General features: G+C 41.5%; 1 protein-coding gene across 2 annotated transcripts in view; it reads left to right on the top strand.

Annotated features, from left to right (window-relative positions):
- Agbl1 (AGBL carboxypeptidase 1) overlaps window positions 1-23,405 on the top strand; it is an 832,602-nt gene that overhangs the window by 137,398 nt on the left and 671,799 nt on the right. For both annotated transcript variants that reach the window (XM_087188360.1, XM_021264792.2), the window contains exon 7: window positions 16,897-17,105. In XM_087188360.1, coding sequence (XP_087044486.1) covers window positions 16,897-17,105 — 209 coding nt within the window. The remainder of the gene's footprint in view (window positions 1-16,896; window positions 17,106-23,405) is intronic.

Here is a 23,405-nt window from a genome sequence, read left to right on the forward strand (position 1 = left end):
GGTTAGGACTGGATAGGTAGCAGATTTTTGCATTTGTTTCCCAACTCAGCTCATACATTCTTGGGCTGGTAGAGTGCTGAGAATTGCTAGGACAATGTGGATGTTGATAACAAATTTATACTAAAAGTTGGCTTTTTCCTCAGTTACTAGAGTGATTGAAAAAGATTTGCTCTGGGGGTTGGAGCAATTGTGAGGATTTTGGTGTATAGCCCTGCCCTAATTATGTTGGGAGTCAATTTCACCTGTGCAATACAATAGAAGGCACGATGCACTTGGGAGTGGAGATGTGTTATCTTAATGGTCTTATTTTTTCATTTCCCCCATTTCTTCATCTATTTTAATTTGGCATCTTGGAAAAGAGCTGCTTCAATTGTGATATTTATTTCTCTATAGGAAGCCTGAGGCCTGTAGGTAATTGGTGAACTTTAATAAAACTTACAAATAAATAAATATAAACAAATAAAAATAAAAACACCCCCCAGTCACACATCTTTGAGTCTTCCCAGCTCAGCTTTGGCAGGGAAAAACTTGATGATTCACAGGGAGAGAGTCCTGAGAGGTGAGTGAGGCCAACTTACCCTCTATACACGCACTTTGTTTTGGCCTTAAGCTTACAGTTGAGGTTCCTGAAGTAAAGGTATTTAGGATGTGTAAAATTCTGAAAGTAGTCACATGCCACTTAATTGCCTTGCTAACAGACATGCTGTACCGGCCCAGGAGACAATAGCCAGTGTAGATATAGATTGACTCAGGCTTCAGCCACCTAGCCAGGTTTCCAACACACTGGCCATGCTTAGCAAGCTGAGCATGTTGTGCAGGAAGCTCAGCATTTAGAATTTCTAGCTTCTGCTCTCCCTGTAAAGCTTATCTCAGACATTGCCTCCTACAAAAATCCTTTCCCTGGTTTCAAGACTGGGTGGATGAGCCTCCTTCACTCTCCCCTAAGGTTTCCCATCTTAGCCTTGATTGTACTGTATTGAAGTCACTGTTGCTGGGTTTAAATTACAAAGTCTGTCATGGATTTGGGAAGGAGTAGTAATGGCATACCAGGTAGTTACCATGTTTGTGCTATCAGCATATCCACAGTCCTGCCTGGCAAATAGGTTCTGGGAGCAGACAGCAATGTTCCAGGTAGGCTAGGATTGCTGTGGGGATATGAATGTCATGAAGGTTTCTAGTTGCTTTACAGTGTCTACATGTCATGATAGTTAAGACCTGACATGGAATGTCTTTCAATTTGGATCCCTCAGTGAATTCAGATCAGTTGAACATAAATGCAGAAAGTCAGTTTCTGTGTCATATTCAAAACCTCACCATCTGGCTTTGATATCTGGAAAGTTTATGTAAACCTTTAGCTTCTGAAAGCACATTTCTTTCAGCTGGTGATTATTCTGGCCTTGATATTTGCTTGTCCCTTAGTACAGAAGTCAGAGCAATTATAGTAGATATCTGTAGCTACATTGCAAAAGGAGAGCATTCCCCAGGGTAAATAAAGCTAGAACAAAATATCTACTACCTAGGGGGCAGTCAGTGTTCCTGTAGCAGTAAACACTAGGATGGAGTTGGGAAACTGAGGTCAACAAAACCCTATCAATTTGTAACTGGCTGGAGTCAATTCCCAGTTGTGACATAGAAAACAGGACTGAAGGAACGGGGCCACAGTGGTAACAGAAAGAAAGGCAGAGAGCCCTGGACAGCATTAGGAAGGTCTCGTTAGTTTGCTTTGGCTCTCTCTTCTATCAAGCAGAAACTGCATGAACAGCCAGTGGAGTTATGGATGGTAGGAAGCGAGAGATGAACCATAAGACATATCTGATCTGTTTTCCTTCTTGAGCATAGAAGGCAAGATTAGCTTGGATATTCTAGGCCTCTTTTCCAATTGCCTCAGCAATTCGGGACTCTACAAATTGAAACATCATTGCTCATTCAAGGATCTTTTCTGTATCTGTTTTGGATTAGAATGGTCTAATCCCACACCTTTCCTAGGATCAATCCTGTTCTCTCCACTTACACATGCTCAAATCCTACCCTAAATTTCCCTGTACTGATAGCTTGGCTCTTTTGTGCTTCTTTCTTTCCAAACCACTTAACTTTTTATTACCAAAATATAATAAAGCTTTGATTAAGAAATAGTGCTATTTCTATTGCAGGTAATTTTTTTCTCCAATAAATCAGTACAGTCTGTTGTCCTTTGTCTTTGTCTTTCTTGCTTCCTACCCCCCCCATTCATTTTGTTTCTCTTGCCTCTATCAGTATCTCTCTACCTCTTTTTTCTCATCCTTTTCTCCTTTTTAAACTGCCCCTCCACCTCTTCCTTTTTTTCTTGTTCCCTAACTTCCCTTCTACATGAATTAGGCATAAATACATTTTTGAAAGTCTGTGGCCCGGGAAGTGGCATGTAAAGGAGGTGCGACAGCAATGCCTGATTTGTGCTGGCTCCAGGAATGAATCTTGAAACAATGTCGTGGCATTAACCTTGCTGCCTAGATTTCAAAGTCATAGTTTTGCAGCAAGAAAACCTTCGATTCAGGCCTTAAATCTTAATAAAGGAATGATGAGTCTACTTCAGACCACCCTTCAATTTAAGGATTAGCATTTAAAGAAATCTTCAATTTTGCAAAAGTTTGAGCAAGAGGAGAGGGGTGGGGAAAGGAGAGCAAGTTAGCAAAGGAAGGGAGGTGGAGAAGAAAGGAGGAAGGGAGGGATGCAGGGGAGCTAATGGGGAGCTTGGCAGGAAGATGAGACTTCTTGAGGATCCCTAGTTAATTCTTCATCTGGCTCAATCACATGGACACCCAGCAACTGGGAGGGCCTTCGACACATCAAGAGCTGTGATCAGGAGCAGACAGCCTGTGCTCTCCACGGTCATTGGCAGTAGCCTGGCAATCAGCAATTCAGACTGCAGGATGTGTTTGTCAGATGGTTGCTCTACTGCAAAATGTCAAAGGGGCCATTTTTGAAATACACCAAAGCAAGATCTTTATAGGCATCCTGGGAGCTCTGAGGAGGTTTTTTGACTCTGATCTTGTGACTATACACAAGTACCAGTGGATCCGTGCAGCCTTCGTTGGACTTAATGTATGTTCCATGCTCTCCCCAGCTGTCACCTGCCCTCCTAGCTTCAGGGGCTTTAACCTGCCCTGTCAAGGGTGGCACCTTCCAGAGTTCTCCCCACATAGTGTGTTTCCTTTTTTTAGTTTCCAGGTGAGGGCCACAAGTCAGACTATCAGAGCTGCAAAAGATCTTGAGATTTCCTAGTGTGGTGACATTCAAACATTTGTTTTGTTTTTTATGTTTCTTTATTTTTATTTGATAAATTGTACATATTTACAGTGTACACCAGGATGTTTTAAAATATGTTCACACCATAGAATGGCTAAATCAAGCTAATTGGCATGTGCATTTTTTGAGTAGAGAGCAGCCAGCTATGTCCATCTAGCCCCCTTGATTCTTCCCAGGTGGCCTGGGAGCTGCATTGACAGAAACAGGGCTCCTGAGAAGCCAGGAGAGCACTGCTCTTACTTCACCTCTTCTCATCTTCACAGGAGGAAACTGAGGACCAGAGAGAGGAAATGACCTACTCAGATCTCTGAAACTGTGAATGTTCTGTGCCTGGCTGCCACAAAATCTTAGATCAAAGCCAAAATACCTCTTGTCAGGGTATTTGATTAGTATCCCAACCCTACCTCTGCCCAGTGTTGGGTGCCCTGCAAACCTTTTCATAGAAGCCAACATTTATGCTTCAAAGAACTAACCATGCTGTAAGCGATGATCATGTATTTTTGCATATATAATGTTATATATTGTATATAATTATTATATGTATTACATGTAATTATATGTTATAGACAATACATATATATTATATATAATACATATATACACATGCATATTTTTTCTTACTGGGCATACCTCCACAGGTGCTGGGATCCCTACTGTACCCGTCATACCTCACATTGAACTATGCCAAGAGGAGCTACTAACGCATTAATGTTAACTAAAGGAAGATCCTGGTTTTCTGACTTAAGCCTACCTCATTGGCTTTCACTGTGCCTTAGGAAAGAGGGCAGCCTAATTTCCATCCCTAGAAAGAATCAAAATTCTGGTACAAGTATAGATCTGATGTCACTTCTTCCACTATACCTTCCAAAGAAGCCTGCAGTGTATTTCAGTGATGAACCAAAAATCTGTCTCAAATAATATTGATAGATTTTTGCATTTGTCACACTGGGATGGAGTGCTGTGATCAACTTTGTATGAATGCAGCATAGCAAGCTACATTCATCAGACTGTTGGTTTGAAATGACAACACAAATATCTGCCATTTATTGAGTTCTTAGTATGTCAGGCACTATACATACATTTAGCCCATCAAGGAGATATTGTAATCCTATTTTACAGGTGGAGGAACTGAAGTTTGGAAAGATTAAGTACACTTCACAGTGAGTAGGCTGCAGTGCTTACCTGCCAGCCCTTAGATCCTTGGGGCTCTGCCTTGTGCTGTACCAAGAAGAGACTACGTTTATTTAGCCCAAAGAAGACATGACCAAATGTTGCAAGGAAGCTAAACAATACTGTCTAAGTATTAGAAAGATTCTGTTGGAAGGGGTTATCTGTCATTTAGGTTAGAAGAGAGCATTTCACAGACTCTGTGTAAGATTTGAGAGGAACAGCAAAAGATACCCAAACATCATCATGGCTCTGTGAGGAGCCAGTATTTGCTGTGAAGCTGAGCGTCAGGCCAGGCTGATGAATGACGGGGTGAGGAGGAGGAAGGAGCAGGAACAGGAAAGATTACAGACTCCCATTATGTCATATCACAAATCGTTTCTTTTTTGTTCTTGGCTCAGAGTTCAGTCCTCCCTGCCAAATATTTATGTCTTTTGCGTAAGTGCACAAGCGATTTTAAGAAGTTTATACTAAAAGGATGTAACCTATGCCCCATTGTGTCCCTTCTCCTCCCCCTCTGACTAACCCAGTAGATTGAGTGGGCTGACTAGGGAGGACTGGGTTGCAGACAGCAGCATGTGTAGTTCCTATTTCTGCCATGTGGTGGTGCTATTCTTTTAGTTATCTTGGCTCTTCCAGTCCAATATTTATTTTTGGTGAGTAATTTGTTTATTGGGAGGTTATTTTAATCTAATTTTGGCCATATTTGCTATTCCACACTATCTGTGCTTCCCAGCGTTAGCAGCTTGCATTTCTTGAAGGAAATTAGCTGAAGATGGTCTCAGAGGTATTTGCTTAGCCATTATTTAAGGGAGTTGGGAGGAGGCAGGGTGAGTGGAGCCTGGGGTTAGAACAGCCAATGGAATTTGTTGCATTCCCAGTGCTGTTAGCATGATTGAGTGGAATTTACAGAGGGCTGGGAGCATCCAGGGCAGCTTTTTGAGAGTTGGCTCTGGTTAACAGCAGCAAATCTTATAGTTACTTCTCCTCATCTCCTTCTCACCCTGTGATAATAACGTGTCATCTTCCTCACTTGGTCTGGAAGAATGATCATAGCTGATAATTATGGAGCACCAGCACTTGCTGGACACTTTGCGTGCAATATTTCATTGAGTTCTCATTATAACTGTTTATATAGTAATTATATTATCTCCATTTTATATACAAGAAAGATGTAGTTTGGGGTAAGCTAATGACTTGCCAAGTTGCCACAAATGGTAAGTGGAAAATTGTAGGTTGAGGTCAGTTCTGATCATATCCAAGCTGGAAATCTTTGTATTTCAAAGGTTAATCCTGCCCACTAAAGGGAGTCAGGAACATGGACGTTGAGTTCACCCTTTGATTGTGATCTTGAACTAGTCTTTTTGCTATTGCACTTTATTTCAGTTTGGTTTTCCTTAAATGAGGGGGGTATGCTAGATAAGGAATTTGAGCATTCTTTAGTAGCAGAAGTGTTATTTTCTTGGGTGCAGGGTCTTGTTATACAATCTGGGATGGTCTCGAATTCACTCTGTAGCCCAGCTGTGATCCTCCAGCTTCAGCCTCCAAAGAGCTAGAATTACAGGCATGCACCACCATCCCCAGCAGATATTTTTTAAAATCTTGAAATCCTGTATGGAAATTACACCTATATCAGGGAAGTACAATAGGGGCAGAGGAGGGAGATTCCAATTAATGACATCTTAGCTTTTTCCCCTTTCCTTGGCTCTGGATAGACACTGAGAAACTCTCAGGAAAGTTCCTGAGGGGCCAGAAGAAATTAAGTTTGAAAACTTCTGAAAAGGATATTTCCATAGGATCTTTCCAGAGCCCAGTCTGTTGTTTGTTGTTATAATAAAAAAAATAGATTCACCCTGCCTTTGAGAAGTTTGAAGTACTGCATATGCCATATTTTATGATGTAGTAGAATTATGAAAGAGCTAGTGAAGTTTGACCTAGAGAAAGATCGAGAATTCACTGTTCATCCTCAAGCCTTAGAGGAGTAATTTTGGGGTCTCTTGGGACTAGCGAACCTAATTATACAATTGAACTGAATTTGATTAAATGCTGAGGGTCAGATTCCAGGATTATACTGGTGGGCAGTCGAGCAGGGTGGTGAACCACCTTCACAAGCTGGTCAGGTTGTTTAGGGATGCACACACTGTGTTTAAGTGAACTTGTGGATTGTAGTGGTGAATTTTTCCTGCTTTACACAAAACTATGGCTAGAAAAAATATGATCCTCTTGTGATCATAACCAGTGCTGGTTCTTATATCCATACAGGATGCTGTCTTTTATTCAGGTGATGCTGTTAAGACCTAGTTCTGCCTCCAAGTCTTTCTCTTGGTCTAATTATGTGTCTGTAGGTCTGGGCAGTGGCATTCTTTTGATAACAGCGTAAATGTGTCCAAAGAAGCTCAGGCCTAGGTATGAGAGTGGTGTGTGTTTGCTGTAAGCACAAACTCTGAAAGGGCAAGCCTTAGTGGAGAACAGTATTTGCACAGTGGTTACTATGCAGGCTCTCATCAAACTGTGCTGGATCAAATTGTGTCCACCATGGGGAAGGTTCCTTGGTCACCCTGGGCTGCACCTGTCTTATCTGTAATTAAGATAATCAGTAACATCTAATCAAGGTGATGTGCATGGGAGTATTGTGCTGGATCTTAGTTAATCTCTGTAAAGACTTATACTTACCTTAGTCTTGCCACCATTTGAAAATCCTGGGTGTTTCAGGAATTGACACAAGGACATACAGCCTGTTGAAATTTAAATTAGCCTCATAAGAGCTCCTCTGTGTGTTGAATGACACTTGGCTATTTTCAGTGTTTGTCTTTCTCCTAGAAGCTTTTCTGAAAAAGGGCCAGATGATAAATATTTTAGGGTTTATAGACCACACAATTCCTGTTACAGCTACTCACTCTGCCTGAAGTGGGCAAATGCAGCTATACACAGTACATAAAGGAATAGCTATGGCTGTGTTCCCATAAAATTTTACAAAATCAGGCTGTGGGAAGTTTTCTGAACCCATTTTACACTGTGTGAGCCACAACCCCAGAGACTCTGTCCCATTAATCCTTATTTCTTAAACCATTAACTTGAATGTGTTTTATACAGTGGACACTCAGAGGAAGTTAGCTGTATGAACAAAATAATAAGCGATTATATGGAGATTCAGCTCTGTTCAGTTGATCCACATGCACTTATTTTGTTTTAATTCTAGGAAGTCAAAGGTTAACTCTCAGGGCTGCTGAGTAGTAAACCTTACACTTTAGAATTTGTATCATCCTGGCATAATTGATGACTGTCTATGGATTGACAAAGTATCACAAAGATTTAAAGAGATAGACAAAAAGATAAACATCTCTTTGCTCTGAAGGTACACAGTGGCTTCCTTATTGCATTCAGGTTTGACTGGACAATTATTTATTTGTGTCAAGAAGTACATCAGGTGTTTCCTTCAGACTTCTAAAAATAGCAGGTTACAAAGCACCTTCCCATATATTGTCTATTCAGTCTCCACCATAGTCCTGTAATATAGACAAATATTTAACTATTCTATTGCTGTGTTTTTTTCTCATCACAAGTAATTTTGTCTCTAAGGAATTATTTAGCAAGATCTGGGGACATTTTTGGTTGTCCCATCTGTGGCAGAGGTGCTTCTGGCATCTACTGAGTAGAGGCCAGGCTGTTGTTAAACTTCCTACAGTGTCCAGGACACCCTCACAACAAATTATATACAGGGCCAAATGTCTTTAGTGTGAGACTGAAGAAACAGTGTTGTAGAGAGAGGCTACAAAGGTTCAGCATGGCTGGCTCACCTTCCCATGGCTGTGTAATTTGGACTTGATGTATTGAGCTGAAAATCTATCTCTTCATTTCATTCCAGCAGGTTTGCAAGCTCCCCAACCATTTTAAAAAAGAAATAAATTGTTTACTTTTTAATAATATCCTTTGCAGAGTCACTACATATAAATGATGACAGTGAACCTGCTCTGGTGATGGTGAGGGCTACAGACCTCTCTCAACCTCTTCCTTAGCCCCTTTCCCAGGGCACACAGGATGGCAACTCCTTTCTTAATAGAGCAAGACACATAGAACCCCAGACCGCTCTTGGCACCTAGCCTTCTGGATTTCCAGAGGCATTACAATTTTTGAATAGGAATGAAGTATCCAAGTGGTAAGGATCAGGTTGTCCCCAATGTTGTCAAGGTGATAGGAAAGAGCATGGAAAAATCAAGAGCTATAAGAGTCAAGGTGCAAGGTGCATGTACGAGGTTCAAGGTTCTGGGATTTCCTAGTGATGTGCTCTTAGATGACATAAGGCCAAGGCCAGCAGGCTAAGGGTGCAGAAGCTTTTGCTCCTTGCCTCCTTCTTGCACTCTCGGGGCTTGGAGGCAGTGTACAGTATGGACTAATTCAGATGCAGAGTTTTCAATACCATACAGATTTGTTTTCCTGCAGCCCAGATTGCCTGGCTGCAGTCTGGCCTCAGTCAGGTGGTGCCATGACAGACAGGTGCCTCACATATCAATTGACAGCGTAAGGCAGGTGGAGATGTGTCTGTGTTTCTCCTTCCTGGTGTAAATCCTAGCTTTCTTCTTTAAGTGTCATTCTCTGATGAGTTGACAGTGGAAACAGCAGAGTAAAACCCAGCAGAAGGCATTTTTAGGGATCCAGAAGAAACAGTGACTTTTCTTGAGTTTTTGCTTCTTCCTCTACCAAGAGTCTAGGCTCAAAACAAAAGAAAACTCCTATACACATTTCTAGGCAAAAACAATCATTCCAAAGGGGTTTCTTGCACAAATGCCAAAACAAATAAGAGCAAGAGAGTGAGAAAATCTGGGTCTTATGTGTTCCCTCACTTTGCACAACTTACCCCCGGGATAGATCTCAAAGAGTTGAGGTGCCCATTCTGAACCCTGACTGCTTTTCCAGTTGTCTTCTACTGCTTTTGCCTCACTTATGAGACCAGGGTTTTGCTCCTGGACTTTTTATTATTTGCACTCTCTAACTTTTGATGTTTTCATTTACTGTGCCCTCTCGATTTCAAGAATTTCCTGGCTTTCATTTTCTGCTTTTGGTCTCTCAAGTTTCAGCTCCAGTGCCTCATCTGCAAAGGTCTTCCCTGATCACCTAGTCTCAACCAGCCACCCCACTTAGTCACTTCAGCATCACTGTTGTATTTGCACTTGTCACTGTCTGAAATTACCTTGTTTATTTTTCTTTGTGGTGTGCCTGCTTACTCTCTGTATCTCCCAACATCTTCATGGCTGCCACATGCAAGCCTCATAAGAGTTGAGACTTTGATTTGTTTTCTGCTGTATCCTCAGTGCCTGTGCCACTGCCTGGCACACATTGGCACATCATGGAGTCTAAAAAAATGTCTGTTGTTGAATGGATGAATGGTGGCGCCTTGGGTTTGGGTGTGTGAGCATGGTTTCAGTCTGTAATTTACTGTTAGTAGCAGCAAAATCTGACTTTCAGGACAAAGGCCTCTCTTTATTTGCATATACAGTACAAACCTTCTGAGAGGATACTTATTGCTAAGAATCAGCTCATTTTAGAGGATTTTCAAAGTACCAATATTGAAAAACTAATTATATATCCTTTTACCCAAGATACCAGCTGTAAAATGCACTGATTTCAATGTGCCACTAAGAGGGAAACACCATCATTGGTAAAACCTCCTTAATTCTGGGAAAAAATTGCCTTAGAATGAATAAAATATGACACAAGATTGATTCACTGTATGGGATGCAGAATATTGAACTGCAGGGGTATTGAGCCATTCCCTTTGTAAGTGTAGCATTGCTGTCTCAGACCTTGCACTAAATAGTGTACCCTCAAAGGCAGGAGGAAGAGCAGGATGTGTGGATCCTAAGGCTTTCATGAGAGTAGAGAAATTCCTCTGGTTTGGGAATATGTCTGCGGAAGTTCCTAGATGCCGTTGATTTAAAAACAAGTAGATGAGTCTCGATTTAAAACCATACTATGAGGTGTAATCTCTTACTCAGCCACTATTTCTGGAGCTTGGGGAAAAAGCATTTTTAATTTTATAAAGGCAGTCAATGGGAAAACAAGATTTGCTCAAAGGCAGTGTTTACTTTATAGCCAAGTTTACTGAAATGTATCTACTTTACAAAGAGAAAAAAAATACCTGTAAACTAATTGAGTATCGTTATTCTTATTCAAGCTAATGATAATTGGGTATAATTTCCATTTTGGATGACATTAACATTAGTTATGTTTCAGTATGTATCTCTCAGCTCCACTGCTCCTCCTCTGAGTAGGAGCCACTGCAGCAGCTGCTAGGGGAGGCAGAGGGGTGACAGATGACTTGCTCTGTCCTCTCTCCGGGCCTGACTTCTGGGCTGGCCTCCCAGAATCACTGGCTGGATGTTCACAAGGCCCCACATGTGGCCTCTTGTGACCCGAAAGATCATAGGCCATTTATTCGAGTCCAAACCTTCTGAGTTTCCTACTAAAAATCCACATCTCACCACAATTTGGGGTACTGGGAAGAAGCAAGGGAGATGGAGAAAAGGGTTGTCTGAAAGGCACTCATGCCAAGACCCCCAGGCTGTGTCTATTTTGCTAGTTTTATCTCCATAAGCCTTTCAGAAATCTTTTGCAAGCTGGTTTTAGTGGTAAGAGTTAAGTGTGTGTATCTGGATGCAGAAAAACATGAACTATGCTAACTGGCTTCAAGGGCTTTGGGGATAAGATGGGATGTAAGCTTTGAAGTCAGATGGAGGATTCTATCTGAATCCTCGAGTTGTAGTTTTATAAGCTCTGTGGACTTAAATAAGCTGTTTAACTTCTCTTGGTCTGTGCATCTTCATCTGTAAAAGAGAAAAATAATGCTTATCTCAGAGCACTTCTATGAGACAAATGAGATGATCCATGTAAAATAATACAGCCTGGTGCTAGGTACATAGGGCGCATTCAGTAAATAAACACTCACAGTTGTAGCAACTGGCATCATGATGGGAACATAGGCAGTTCCTTGTTCTTGTAATATGATTTAGAAGCCTTGGCAGAAGGTTACCTTGTCCAGAAATATCATTTTATTTTCTCGTAGTTCTAGTTAGGATGTCCAAGATCAAGGTGTTGGAATCTGATGTCTGTGGAGAGCCACCTCTGCTTTCACACGGCAGAAGGCAACAGGGCAAGCTTGCTGAAGCCTCCTGTATAAAGGCCTAATCCTTTTGGTGAGGAGGAGCCTTTGTGGCCAAACCAACTCTTATAGGCTCAACCTATTAATGCTATCGGTAGCACCTGAATTTTGGAGGGGCCCTACTCAAACTATATCTCTAAGTAATTTCATCAAAGTGACATAACTAGTCAATGGTAAAGCCAAAGTTCCAATCAATAGTTACAGAATCCTGCAGCTCCTGTTCTTGCATGAGGCTGCAAAAGGAATTTGTTCCTGTCCCGAGTGTGTGGCATTTTGCGGTGCATAATAATACAGAGGATACTGGAATCATAAACAGATGGTGCTGATCTGAAGGAAGATAATTTTCATGGGCAACAGGTATTGAGTGCTTATTTTGCACTAGGCACTGAGCTTTCTATGCATTATCTCATTTAATCCTCTCATGAGGCCCATGAAGAAGATGTGAATTTTGTATTTGCAGATACAAGATTGAGTAATAGGGGTGTGAAGTACCATGTTCAAGGTAGAGTGTAGTAGAGCCCCTGGCCCTGGGCAAGATTTCAGAAAGGCAGCTGGCAGAAAGCTAAGGGGTCTGTCCACGGATCAGGCCCAGCAGAGCAGGGCAGCGTCCATGCTGTTGGTGAAGATCACTGTAGAGGTCCACTCTAATTTGTATGCCTTGTGCCTGAAGTGGGGCTATTTGTGTCCATCCATTCCTCTGCTGCAGGGTCCCACATTTCCTCTGCTGAAGGTCATCATTTCACCCTAAAAGGAATGATGCAATTTCCAGTTATGGGAAATGAATTGCAGTGATGACAACTTCTTTAGTTTTGCCAAATAAAATGGGCATAGTGGCTAATCACTGGTATAAAAATCTGTGAGAACAAGTATTTCTCCCCACCAGCTGTCACTGTGCCTCAAGTTCCCCAGGAGAAATTCACTCCTTTGAGTTTTGAAGGGTTTCTGGCTTTCCTATTTAGAAGACAAATACTGTATCTCTATAAAGATAGTTCTGTTCTCCAGTGCCTTCAGGGGGTAGGCAGGTAATTCGCTTTTGAAGGAGATGGGGGAAGACAAAAAAATTGAGTTAGTTGCTATAGTAACCTGTGGAGCTGATCACCCAGTCCTTGTGCATAAACACTAACAAAAGGCACAGCCAAAAGTCTAGGGGCCACAAGTCTATGGGCTACTAATTTGTAACTGCAGTCATAGGATCACACCCCTACTTCCTGCTTGATTATGAAGGTGTCTTGTAGAATATGCAGGAAATAAAAATTGTAGAAATCTAAACAAGCAGATAAAATCAATACTCACCTCCTCCATTAAGTGCTATTGATATATTGGCACATACCCTTCCGGTCATTTTAAAAATTTGTTTTTCTTTTTACCTAGTATAAAAATCTGCATCCACAGGGAAGGCTTGAAAGAAGAAAATTTGAACTTCAGTTAGAAATACTTGTGGTTAAAATTAGGCTATCACTAGACCACATTTCAGATTTGGAATTAGCTACATATAAGGCCCTCAGAGGACATAACCTGGGGAGAGAAGACATATAGGAAAGGCTGAACTGGAGGTGAAGAAAAAATAAATTCCCTGTTATTCATGGATTTGCAGAGGAAAGCAGATCAAAGACTTTCGGAGGAGGCTGGCAGTGAGTGCTAGGTGAGGCTTAGGGGTCCCCAGGAAGCAGGGAGAGTGCTATGAGGTGGGGTAGGTGTTAGGGATGAATAGTTAAAATTAGAGGCCCGGGGAACCCATCCTACTCCAGCTTTCAAACAGGTTAGAAAATACCAATCTACTTAGGAAAAAAATTTCCCCAAGAAGTTTTAGGAAGAAGCCATTTACATAGCGTGATTACTGAGGAGCGGGCCTGTTCTGAAGAGGGCTAGGGTACCTGGAGCTCCCCGCAAACTCTGAGCTCCCCCATAACAGGATTCCAAAACTCACGTTTTCACCTTGATATTTCCCTTGCTCTGAGAAGCAGTGTTTTCTTCTCAAGTCTTCCAGAACTCCGCTAGGTTGCCGATCACAGCAACCCTCATTTCATTCTCCACATTTGCTCCTTCTCAGTTTGATGCATCTCTTCTTGGCTGGTGTTAGATCTGTATTGACTTTTACACAACTTCCCGAGCCGTTTGCAGAGGAGGATTGACTGATGTGGGGTCAGGGAGGAAGGGGGTTTAGCAATTTCAGATGTTAGTAAACATGTCAGCTTGGTGGGGATTAACAGGAAAGTCATGAATAAAATCATTGGGATTTGATAAGGGATTTTTTCTCAGACAATTATAGATTATTTTTTCATTACCCCCTTTTCCTCATCCCCCCAAAAAGAGAGAGAGAGAGTGTAATGGATGGTCATTAGGATAACACATTGTCATTCTCATATCCTTAAAATAGATAAAAGACAAAAGTCCTTAACTTGCACTTCCCACAGGGCCCTTGGGCATCATATTTGCCTTTGTGGCTCCTTTTCAGCAGCTGATACTTTCCTTTAATGCCTCCTACTTAATCCTCAATTTTCTTTTAAGCATCAGATATTGGATAGGTTGGAACATCATTTAGACAGTAAAGAATTCTAGTGCTTTGTAGCTGGGACCAGCCAAGAAGAGAAATATTTTTGATACAGAAGAATAATTCATTAAAGGAGGTAATGAAGGCAATTTAAGCCTTCCACAAACACATCACTGAGTGCATAAAGCTCATCACTCTCAGTTCAGGGTCATGGCTGAATGGAATATTGTAAGAAGAAATAGTGTATAAAAATCAGCTACACAATGGGTCAGAAATTTCAGAGGAGCTCAGTGAGGCTCGACAACTTAGAATTTTATAAACAAGCAAAAAATATTTCATTAATATTATGTGAAAATCCCTCTGGAATAAAACATTGAATTTCTATGTGTTTTTTTTCCACTCATGTACACTTACATAGTCTTAAGAGCAAATCTGACTTTGAGGTGAAATTTTGCTTATCTGATTATAGCTCAGGGCTCCTCTCTCACACACATGGTACCAGAAACTCAAATTGTCTCATAAATGTGAATGGTTTGGATAATGGAGAAATGGAGCACTGAGACAGCAGAGCTGAAAGATCTGGGTATTTATGTCCAAACTTAGCCAGTTGGAGCCCTAAAGTGCACTCAGTTTGTGTGAGTCCAGGTGACCTGTTGGATAGGTCTGAACTGGCCAGTCATTCAGGGAGGTGAATCTGAGCAATAGGTATCTTGGGCAGTTCTTGCTCTATATTTCTTCAAAGATAATTTAAACCACATCTTTAAAAAATTAGATCCCTAAGATAGAGTTTCACGGGAGGCCTCCACCAGGAATATTAGTGTGACACAGGGAGATCATGGTGTTCAAGATGTCAAGGGGACCCTGAAAGCTCTTGGTTATGACTTCTCATCAGATATAAAGAAGTTCCGTATGAGATCCCACTGGGTGGACTCCTGACCTCTCCCCACATATTTTCAGTGGAGTCCATCCTCTTGTTGAGTAGCATGATCTGTGGAGACTTCCTTTCCTGGCCTGAGCCAATTCATTCTGTTGTGATTTTTTTCTAATTTGGTCTTATTTGGTCATAAGCCAGGACAGCCACTCTGTAGGAGACTGCTATCCAGGGTGATGTGTCAGGTGAGGCTCAGAGGGAGCAGCACAAACTGATGTACTTTATACTCACAGATTCTAGAGAGAAGAGGGTGCCCATGAAAGTTCATGAAATTCCAACAGGGGTTTAACCAAAGATGGAGAGAAAGAGATCACATGAGACCAGGCCTTTGTTCAGGTCCTTGGGTTTTCCCTATAGTGGTTGTGGGTTGGCTAGTTTAAATTAACATTCATGAAGTGAGGACTTATTTACTGACTCTGACGTTGGCCATTAGATTCCATCCTGGCTGGTGGCTGTGAAATGGGCTGGGCTTTGGTCTGTGGGTCGAGGAGTGAGTAGGTCATATCTCAACAACACCTGGGGAGCAGAAGTTTCCATAAGGCCAAAGGCCATGGTGTACAAAGGATTTCAAGGAATTTAAGTTAGGCAAATGAATGCTGAGGCAGAAAGTATATTAAACAAAATTGTGACACCTGCTGGGTTCAGGTCAGCAAACCCTGTTAGAGAGTGGAATAAAGACCCTAGTGACAAAATGTATTTGTCGGGGAGCCGGGGTTCTTCACTCAGATGGATTGAAGTGAACTGATTCAAACCCTCAGATATATTGAGGAATAACAAAGGCATAGAGTTTTGCTGAGTGCAGATGTTTGTTTCAGGTAGGAAGGCAGGCAGGCAAGGCATGGTGACAGTTTGGCTGAATAATTCACTTTTATCTGATTGTCCTCTTCGGTGCTTTCTTGTTTTTCTAGTAAGGTCTAACTGTGCTCAAACTGGCAAAACATCCTGTTTTCAAGATGTTTGGACTCCTCAGAGTTAGGAGGCTTCAGCCTCCCGTGTCAAGTAGAGCAGATATCAACCTGCGGAGTGTTGCAAGGAACTCCACAGACAGCAACACATCTGAACACAACAGCCTTTCAGATGTTGTGTCTCACTCAATCTTCTTCCCTGAGCCTTGTTTGCTCAGTGGATCTCTAGATCTATTGAGATTCGGGGAAGAAGAGTAGGAATCTAAGGGTAATCTCTCTATGTCTGTGTCTCTGTCCCCTTCCCCAACACTTATTTTTTTCCCAGATAATAATTTACACATATTCACATACTCCTATTTCAAATTTTCTCAAAACAAAGGCATTTTTTACATAACCATAGCTTATCAAAATCTGAAGATAAACATTGACACAATATTAGAAGCTAATCTGCAGACCTTATTCAAATTTTAGCAGTTGTCCCACGAATGCCTTTTATAGCAAGAGGAAAATTTGTTTTCTGGCATGGCACTAAGTTATAATTATATATTGTACTTAGGTGTTATGTCTTTTAGTCTCTTTAGCCCCAATTCCTGTCTTTTTTCCTTGCCTTTTATGACCTTGACATTTGTGAAGAATATAGGTGAGATATTTTGTAGCGTACCCCTCACTTTAGGTTTGCTGATTTGCCTTATAATTTTATTCAGGTTATGCATTTTTGGCAAGAATACCATGGAAATGATGCTATGTCTTTCTCAGTATATCTTTTTGGGGACACATTGCAACTGTCCCATTACTAGTGATGCTGACTTCGATCCATTTGTTAAGATGACATCTGCTAGTATTATATACTGGACAGTTACTTACTATTCTCTTTATAATTTACAAATACTTTGTAGGAGACACTCTGAGACAGGTGTGCCCTGGGGAGCCTGTGATTGACATGGCTTGTTCTCTTTGTCTTCAGGGTCGAACAGCCGGAGGGCAGTGAACAGAGGCTATGTCACCAGCTTGCTCAGGCTGCATCAGAACTGGCACACCCATGACACAACCAACACCTATGTGCTGATCCGCCGGGGGCTCCTGCTGTGCCTCAAGTGCATCACCACCATCTGGTCTGGCAGGGAGGCCTTCCTGGCCGCCCAGGGCATGGAGACCCTCTTCAGCATCACACAGGTAGTCAGCATGGGATCCCTTCTGCAGCTGGGTCTTGACAGCTGGATGATTCCTGAAGGCTGGTGCTCAGGAATTGTCCTGAACAGAGCTAGCAAAACTTCAATACATTTCTTGTTGCTTATGATTGCAGGTATTCTGGACTCAAATCCTCATTCACTGAGGATGAGCCTCATTGATTATGAATTAATTCTTCGTTTATTCCATGAATATTTACTGAACATTCCCAGAAGTGCAGAATAGTGTGTTGATTAAAAGTATGGATACTGGGGCCGGGGATTTAGCTCAGTGGTCCCGGCACCTGCCTCGCAAGCGCAAGGTCCCTAGTTTGATCCTTGTTACCAAAAAAAAAAAAAAAGTATGGATACTAAAGTTAGCCTAGTAGATACAGTTTCCAACCTCAGTGCCCTCAGCTATGAAACTCTTGAGAAGTCATCCCCTAAGCCTGAAGTTTCTTCTTCTGAAAAAGTAGAGATAAAACATCTAGGTTGTTGTGTGAACTAAATAAGTTAATGCACTCAGAAAAGCTTCTGGCATATTTTAACTATTTTTTCTGCATGAACAGTCATTGAGATAATTAGTATTGGGAATCTAGTGATGAATATAACAGACAAGGTTTTTTATCTTATGGGACAAACAGCCTTGCAAGAGATCTAGAGACATTAAGTTAACAAAGAATCTGGGGAAGAAGATAATTTCACATTACTCCATGAGATCCAGTAAGGTAAGGGTGGCTCCCCTAGGTGGAGGGAGAAGATGATCTTCCAGAGAGGTCAAATCCTCTCTGAGCAGGTGGTATCTGAGCTAGAACCTGGATTACTGAAGGAGCTGGTCATGACAAGTTTAAGGGCAAGAGCATCACAGACAAAGGGAGCAGGACCTGCAAGGGCTGCTACTTACCTGCACCTCAGTGAAATATTTATGGTCCAGGGCTACCAGGATTTCAGCTCACATCATGAATTCCTTAATTACACTTATGTGGTGTTAATTTAGATAGCATCATTGAAGGCTACATATACCCTCTCTGTTGACAGGAGTTTCCTAATATCATCCTCTGCTCATTTTCACCTGTGCGGTTTCCTCTTGTCTTCCTGTTTGCCAATCTCTGTTTGCACTGCTCCTCTCTGGACACTCTCCAGTTTTTCTCTGAGTAACTCCGCAGGTAATGAAGCAGCCAGCCAGAGTGCTGCCCCAACCCTGGTGTCTGAGGACTCTTCTTCTCATTTAAAAAATGGCTTTTTTTCCCCTCCTAAACAATGACATAATACTGTGCTGCAAACCAGTATCTAATTTTCTGTGTGCTATCACCTCTGGGTTTCTCTCCATCCTTACAGCTTTCAGAGCTTCTCAGTCATGAAATAGCTGTATTTTACATTCTGTATTTCTCAATGAAGCAGTGCTTTGAATTTTTCTAAGCTTCCCCATGATTTATAAGCATGTGGTCCTGCACGTCTCTAATTTCTCTCAGTCCCTGTGAAATACTCCCCTGTATTGCTAATATTGAGCAACCTTGTTTGGCCTGTCTGCTTCACCCAGTGCCTCTGCCCTTTGCATTATTGGCTGTTTCTTTGTTCTGTGATAAAAGACAATTAAAGGGACAATAAAAGAAGAAGTCAGTGATCTCAGAGGGGCATATCTATGGTACAAATATAATGAAGAAAATATTAAGTGAAGCCTAGGCATTTGAGAAGCTGCAAGCCTATATTCAGGTTCAGAAGCAATTCCTCAGCAGGTCAATGAAGACCTCAAACTGTTAAATTAAGGAAATTTACGAGAAGCTCCCAAGCTCCAGTTACTGTTGGGAATAGAAGCTGGATGTAATTGGAGGCAGAATCTGCATTTTATAGTAAGGTTTGTGCAATTCATGTTATATTCTCTGTTGATATTACATGAAACATAAGCCTAGGAGTGTTGGCTCAGTAAACTGGCCATAATACACTAAGGTTGTCACATGGAGGAGTGTGCAGAAAGTGTGAGTGACAGCTTCAAGGGTTGAATCTCTCACCTTCACTACTCCCCCTTTTGCTTTTAGTCTTGTAAGTAATGTGTTCTCCCAGAGGAGATGTTATCAAGTTCATGTGCAGAGTCTGATATTTGCCATTGTTCATTTTTTTTTTTTTTTTTTGGAAAATGTTCCTTTCAGGTGCAAGATATGCTGCTTTGGCTCAGAAACCAAATGGCCCATTACTGTCTCCTGGCAGAATCACAGCCAGTGCTGAGTAACCTCCTATACCTTGGCAGACTGCTTTGAGACAGAAGCCCTAGCAGTTGTGCTGGAGTTTGAGCTACCCATCATCCCTCCTCCCTCTTTTTCTAGGGAAGGCACGGGAGCCACTGATTGGCCACCTGGGAACCTTGGATCTGGTGATGCTGTTTCAAACTCTTTGCAAATGCTGCTGCTGCTAATGATGATGACAATGATGGTGATGACAATAATAATGAAACAGTAGCAGTAAAAGAAGAGGAGGAGGAAGGAGAGGAGGAAGAGGAGAAGATATTGCTTTATATTAAACTCTTACATGGCCCAAGGCTAATATAGGGATTTATACAGTATTCAGTTTTGACATTCTAAAAAACTTTTGAGGTAGGCTGTATTATCATCCTCATTTTGTAGATGAGGAAACCAATACACAAAAGTGTTTAGTAATTTGTCTAATTTCACAAAGCCAGGCTTCAAATCTGGTGGTCTTAAGCGAGAGTCCATGCTAGGAGTTTTTCAAGTTGAGCACATGTCAGTGTCATCTTCAGGGCTCCTTCAAATGAGCCTGCTGGGCTCCATCCTCACAGTTTCTGCCTCAGAGGGTCTGGGGTGGCACATGAGAACTTGTAGGTCTAACAAGTTCCTTAGTGATGCTGCTGTTGCTGGTCTGGAAATCACAATTTGCCAATCGCTTATGATGTAATTACAAGCCTACTGGGCATGAAATTGAGAAAATCCTGTCTTTCCTACAGCCTTTGTCCATCCTGTTGTTCCTTGTCTTTCTGCTGAGGGCACTGCATACAGCACCTCTCTCTTGATGAGCCCAGCTCTTTGCTCCCTGGCTCATAATTCTTGTAGAGATCCTCTAAACATCCCCTAAACATCCAAAGGCTAGGATTGTTCATAAGACAGTGAGGACACTGTGTTCTGTGTTGAAATCTTGTTGGCACTTTGCATGAAGAAGGAGAAAAGATGATAACTTGAGTGTAAAGTTAAAAGAAAAAAGAGAAACCCTACAGGAATTCCCTGAAATTGCATGAGGTAGTTATCCATTTGGAGAAATAGGTAATCACAGAAGGAATAATCTTATATGAAACATTCAGATAAAGGGACCACTCTTTAGGGCTACAACAGCTTAAGAGACCTAAAAATTGCTCAAATTGGTGGTTTTCAAACTTGAGCAGTCATCAGAATCCCTAAGAAGTTAAAACAGATAGCTACCCCCTTGGTCAGTCAGAGGTGAGGCACAGGATTCTGCATTTCTCATACGAACTTAGGTAACATTGACACTACTGGTGTGGGGACCTCACCTTGAGAATCATTAGCATAAGCAGTCACGTAATCTTTTAAAAGTCACAATAGCCACCATTTGCCCAGAGAGAGGTGCTTCAGGGCAAGCCTCAATTTTAATTCATCTGGATTCTCTTTGCCCACAAGGAGTAGTCTCCACAGTGGGGATGTCACCAACTTGGAATCTGGAGCTACTTACCTGGAGGTCAGGTCAGACTGAGATCATTTATTTACTCAGTAAATCTTTTCTGAGTCTTACTTTTTGAAGGTGTTGGGGCTAAGGTTATATAGATAATTCAGAGCTGAAAGTGATAGAGGAAGCAAACCCCCTTCAGGAAGTTTAGTATCCTATAGGGAAAAGCAGATTAGGATAATGACAGTGAGTGGGATGTAAGTGTAGAACTGGCAAAGCCATGAAGAGAGGAAGGAGAGCCCTGCTTAGTCCTGGCTGAATGGAGAGGCTTCCACAAGGAAGTCCTATTTCAGTGAGGCCAGGAGAATGCCTTTTGGGGTGTACACTGTTCAGGAAAGCAGAAGGAAGTGGTCTTTTGTCACAGATGGAGAGGGAGACAGTGTAATCCTACTGGGACAACTAAGATACTGTGGAGAGTGAAACAGAATGAATGAGAGTGAATCAGAAGGTCCCAAACCAGGAACATTTCCATGGAAGACATTGCTAAATTGGAGCTATACCATTTCTGCCCTGGGCCTTAAACTTTACCCACCTATGTTCAAAGAGACCTGAAAGGAGAAGGGAGAGAAGGTCTGCCCCAGGCTGGGGTCAGAGCACGATTCTTCTGGCCTGAGACCTGAATGATAAAAACGAACCAGTGAAGGGCTGTAGACAAGGGGTCTAGGAAGACAGAAATAAACAAATGCAAAGGCAATCAGGTGTAGGGGGAATCAAGATGGAGAAAACTCATGAAACAGAGAAGTTGGTGTGGCAGAAACTTGATGGATAAAAGGGGGAAGACATGAAATGGAATTGGAGACAGAAATGGGGAGAGCCCATTGAGAGCTTCTTGAAACATGATTAGGCATCAAGTTTTATTTCCATCACATTTCTATGCAGTGACAAAAAGGGAGAAGAGGGAGAGCAAAAGAAGACCAGATTGCCATGAGTTTTCTAGGCCTTGAAAATAAATGTGGATTTTATTTCTACTAGGTTTTAAGCAGAAGAGTGTCCTGATATGATATATGTCTTTTATTTTTGAATTAAGGAATTTTTAAATTGCAGTAAGATACATATTTGTACAGTTAAATAGTTAAGTATATTATTGTACAGCCATCATTACCACTTACCCATCTCCAGAACCCTTCTCATATTGTCAAATTGAAACTCTTTTCCCATTAAATTGATTTATGTTTTAAAAGAACCTTCCTTCTAGAGGAGATGATCAAAGGGCATAAACAGAAAGAGAGAGTATTAAGAGGGTAAGAGGAAGAGTTAGATTATTTGTAGTTGTTCAGGTTGGAGATGCCAATAGTATCAACTACTTAGAAATAGAACTGGAAATCCAGGGCTTCTGACTTCTGACTCTAAGTTGGAATCCTATTCCATTATAATGCCTCACTTTGTCATTGTGAGGATCATTACTAGGACTCTGGCCTGAGTAGCAGTGGATTTGCTTGCATATTCTTATGATACTGTAATGAACCTAATGATGCCTCTGATATCCCACTAACTAACACTTGCTGAGGCCCATTAGACACCTTGCCTACTTTAACACATTTACTTCACATTCAGTTTTATTAGAGAGGCCCTGCTATCATCTCCATTTTGCAGATGAGGAAACTGGGGCACAGCGTTACATAGTTATACCTTCTGCCCATGATTTGAATCCAGGTGGTCAGGCTCCAGGTTCTGAGGTATTTATTGTCTGTTACTTGGTCCTGCCTATGTATTATAGAAGTAGGGTTTTTATGCATGTGTGTTCTATTTATTTCACTTAAGAGTATGGCCTCAATATGCATCCATTTAGCTATAAATGTCTCTAGTTTCTCATTCTTTATGGCTGAGAAGTACTCCATTTTATAAAGAAAAAACCCACATCTTTATTTTTCAGTTTCCAGTTGATGGACACTTGGGCTGTTTCCAAGCTTTAGCTACTATAAACTGTGCCACTATAAACATGGGTGTGCATATATCACTGATTCTTTTAATTCTTTTGGGAAGATACCCAGCAGGGGAATAGCTGGGTCAAATGGGACCTCTAGCCCTAGTTCTTTGAGGTATCTCCATACTGATTTCCACAGTGGCTGTACCAGTCTGCACTCCCACCAACAATGGAGAAGGGTTCCTTTCTCAAGAACAATTGATAGTTTGTAATAGGAAGAAAAGGTCCAAAGGGGTAGGGGAAGTGGGAGGGAAGGGGAAAGGAAAGAAGGGAAAGGAAAAATTATGAGAAAAGGAAAAAATGGAAACAAAGTCTTTGTAAATAGGGAAGGGTGGGCAAGGAATGGGGAAAAGATAAGAACCAAGATGCATCATATAGAGGTACAAGTACCCAGTGATAAATGTAAATGTATTGTATACCTAAAATGTACCAATAAAAGAATTTAAGCGAAAAAAAAAAGACGTAGGGTATTTATTATCCCAAAGCTAATTCAGAGAGGGTAATTGTGAGAAAACACTGAATGTTTTAAGAACTTTCATATTTTATCATCTTTTCCAAGTAATGGATATATGACTGGGTGTAATGGGAGAAAGTAACCTAAAAATCTTTGCCCCCAATTCTGAGACATTTGTCCACAGGGATCCTATTTCTCAGAGATTTTTCATGTTATGATACTTACAACAATATCAACCCTGC

The sequence above is a fragment of the Heterocephalus glaber genome, unplaced genomic scaffold (assembly GCF_053883595.1).
Source record: "Heterocephalus glaber isolate CG9 unplaced genomic scaffold, H.glaber_assembly_v1.0 deba00001531, whole genome shotgun sequence".
NCBI classification, from domain to species: domain Eukaryota; kingdom Metazoa; phylum Chordata; class Mammalia; order Rodentia; family Bathyergidae; genus Heterocephalus; species Heterocephalus glaber.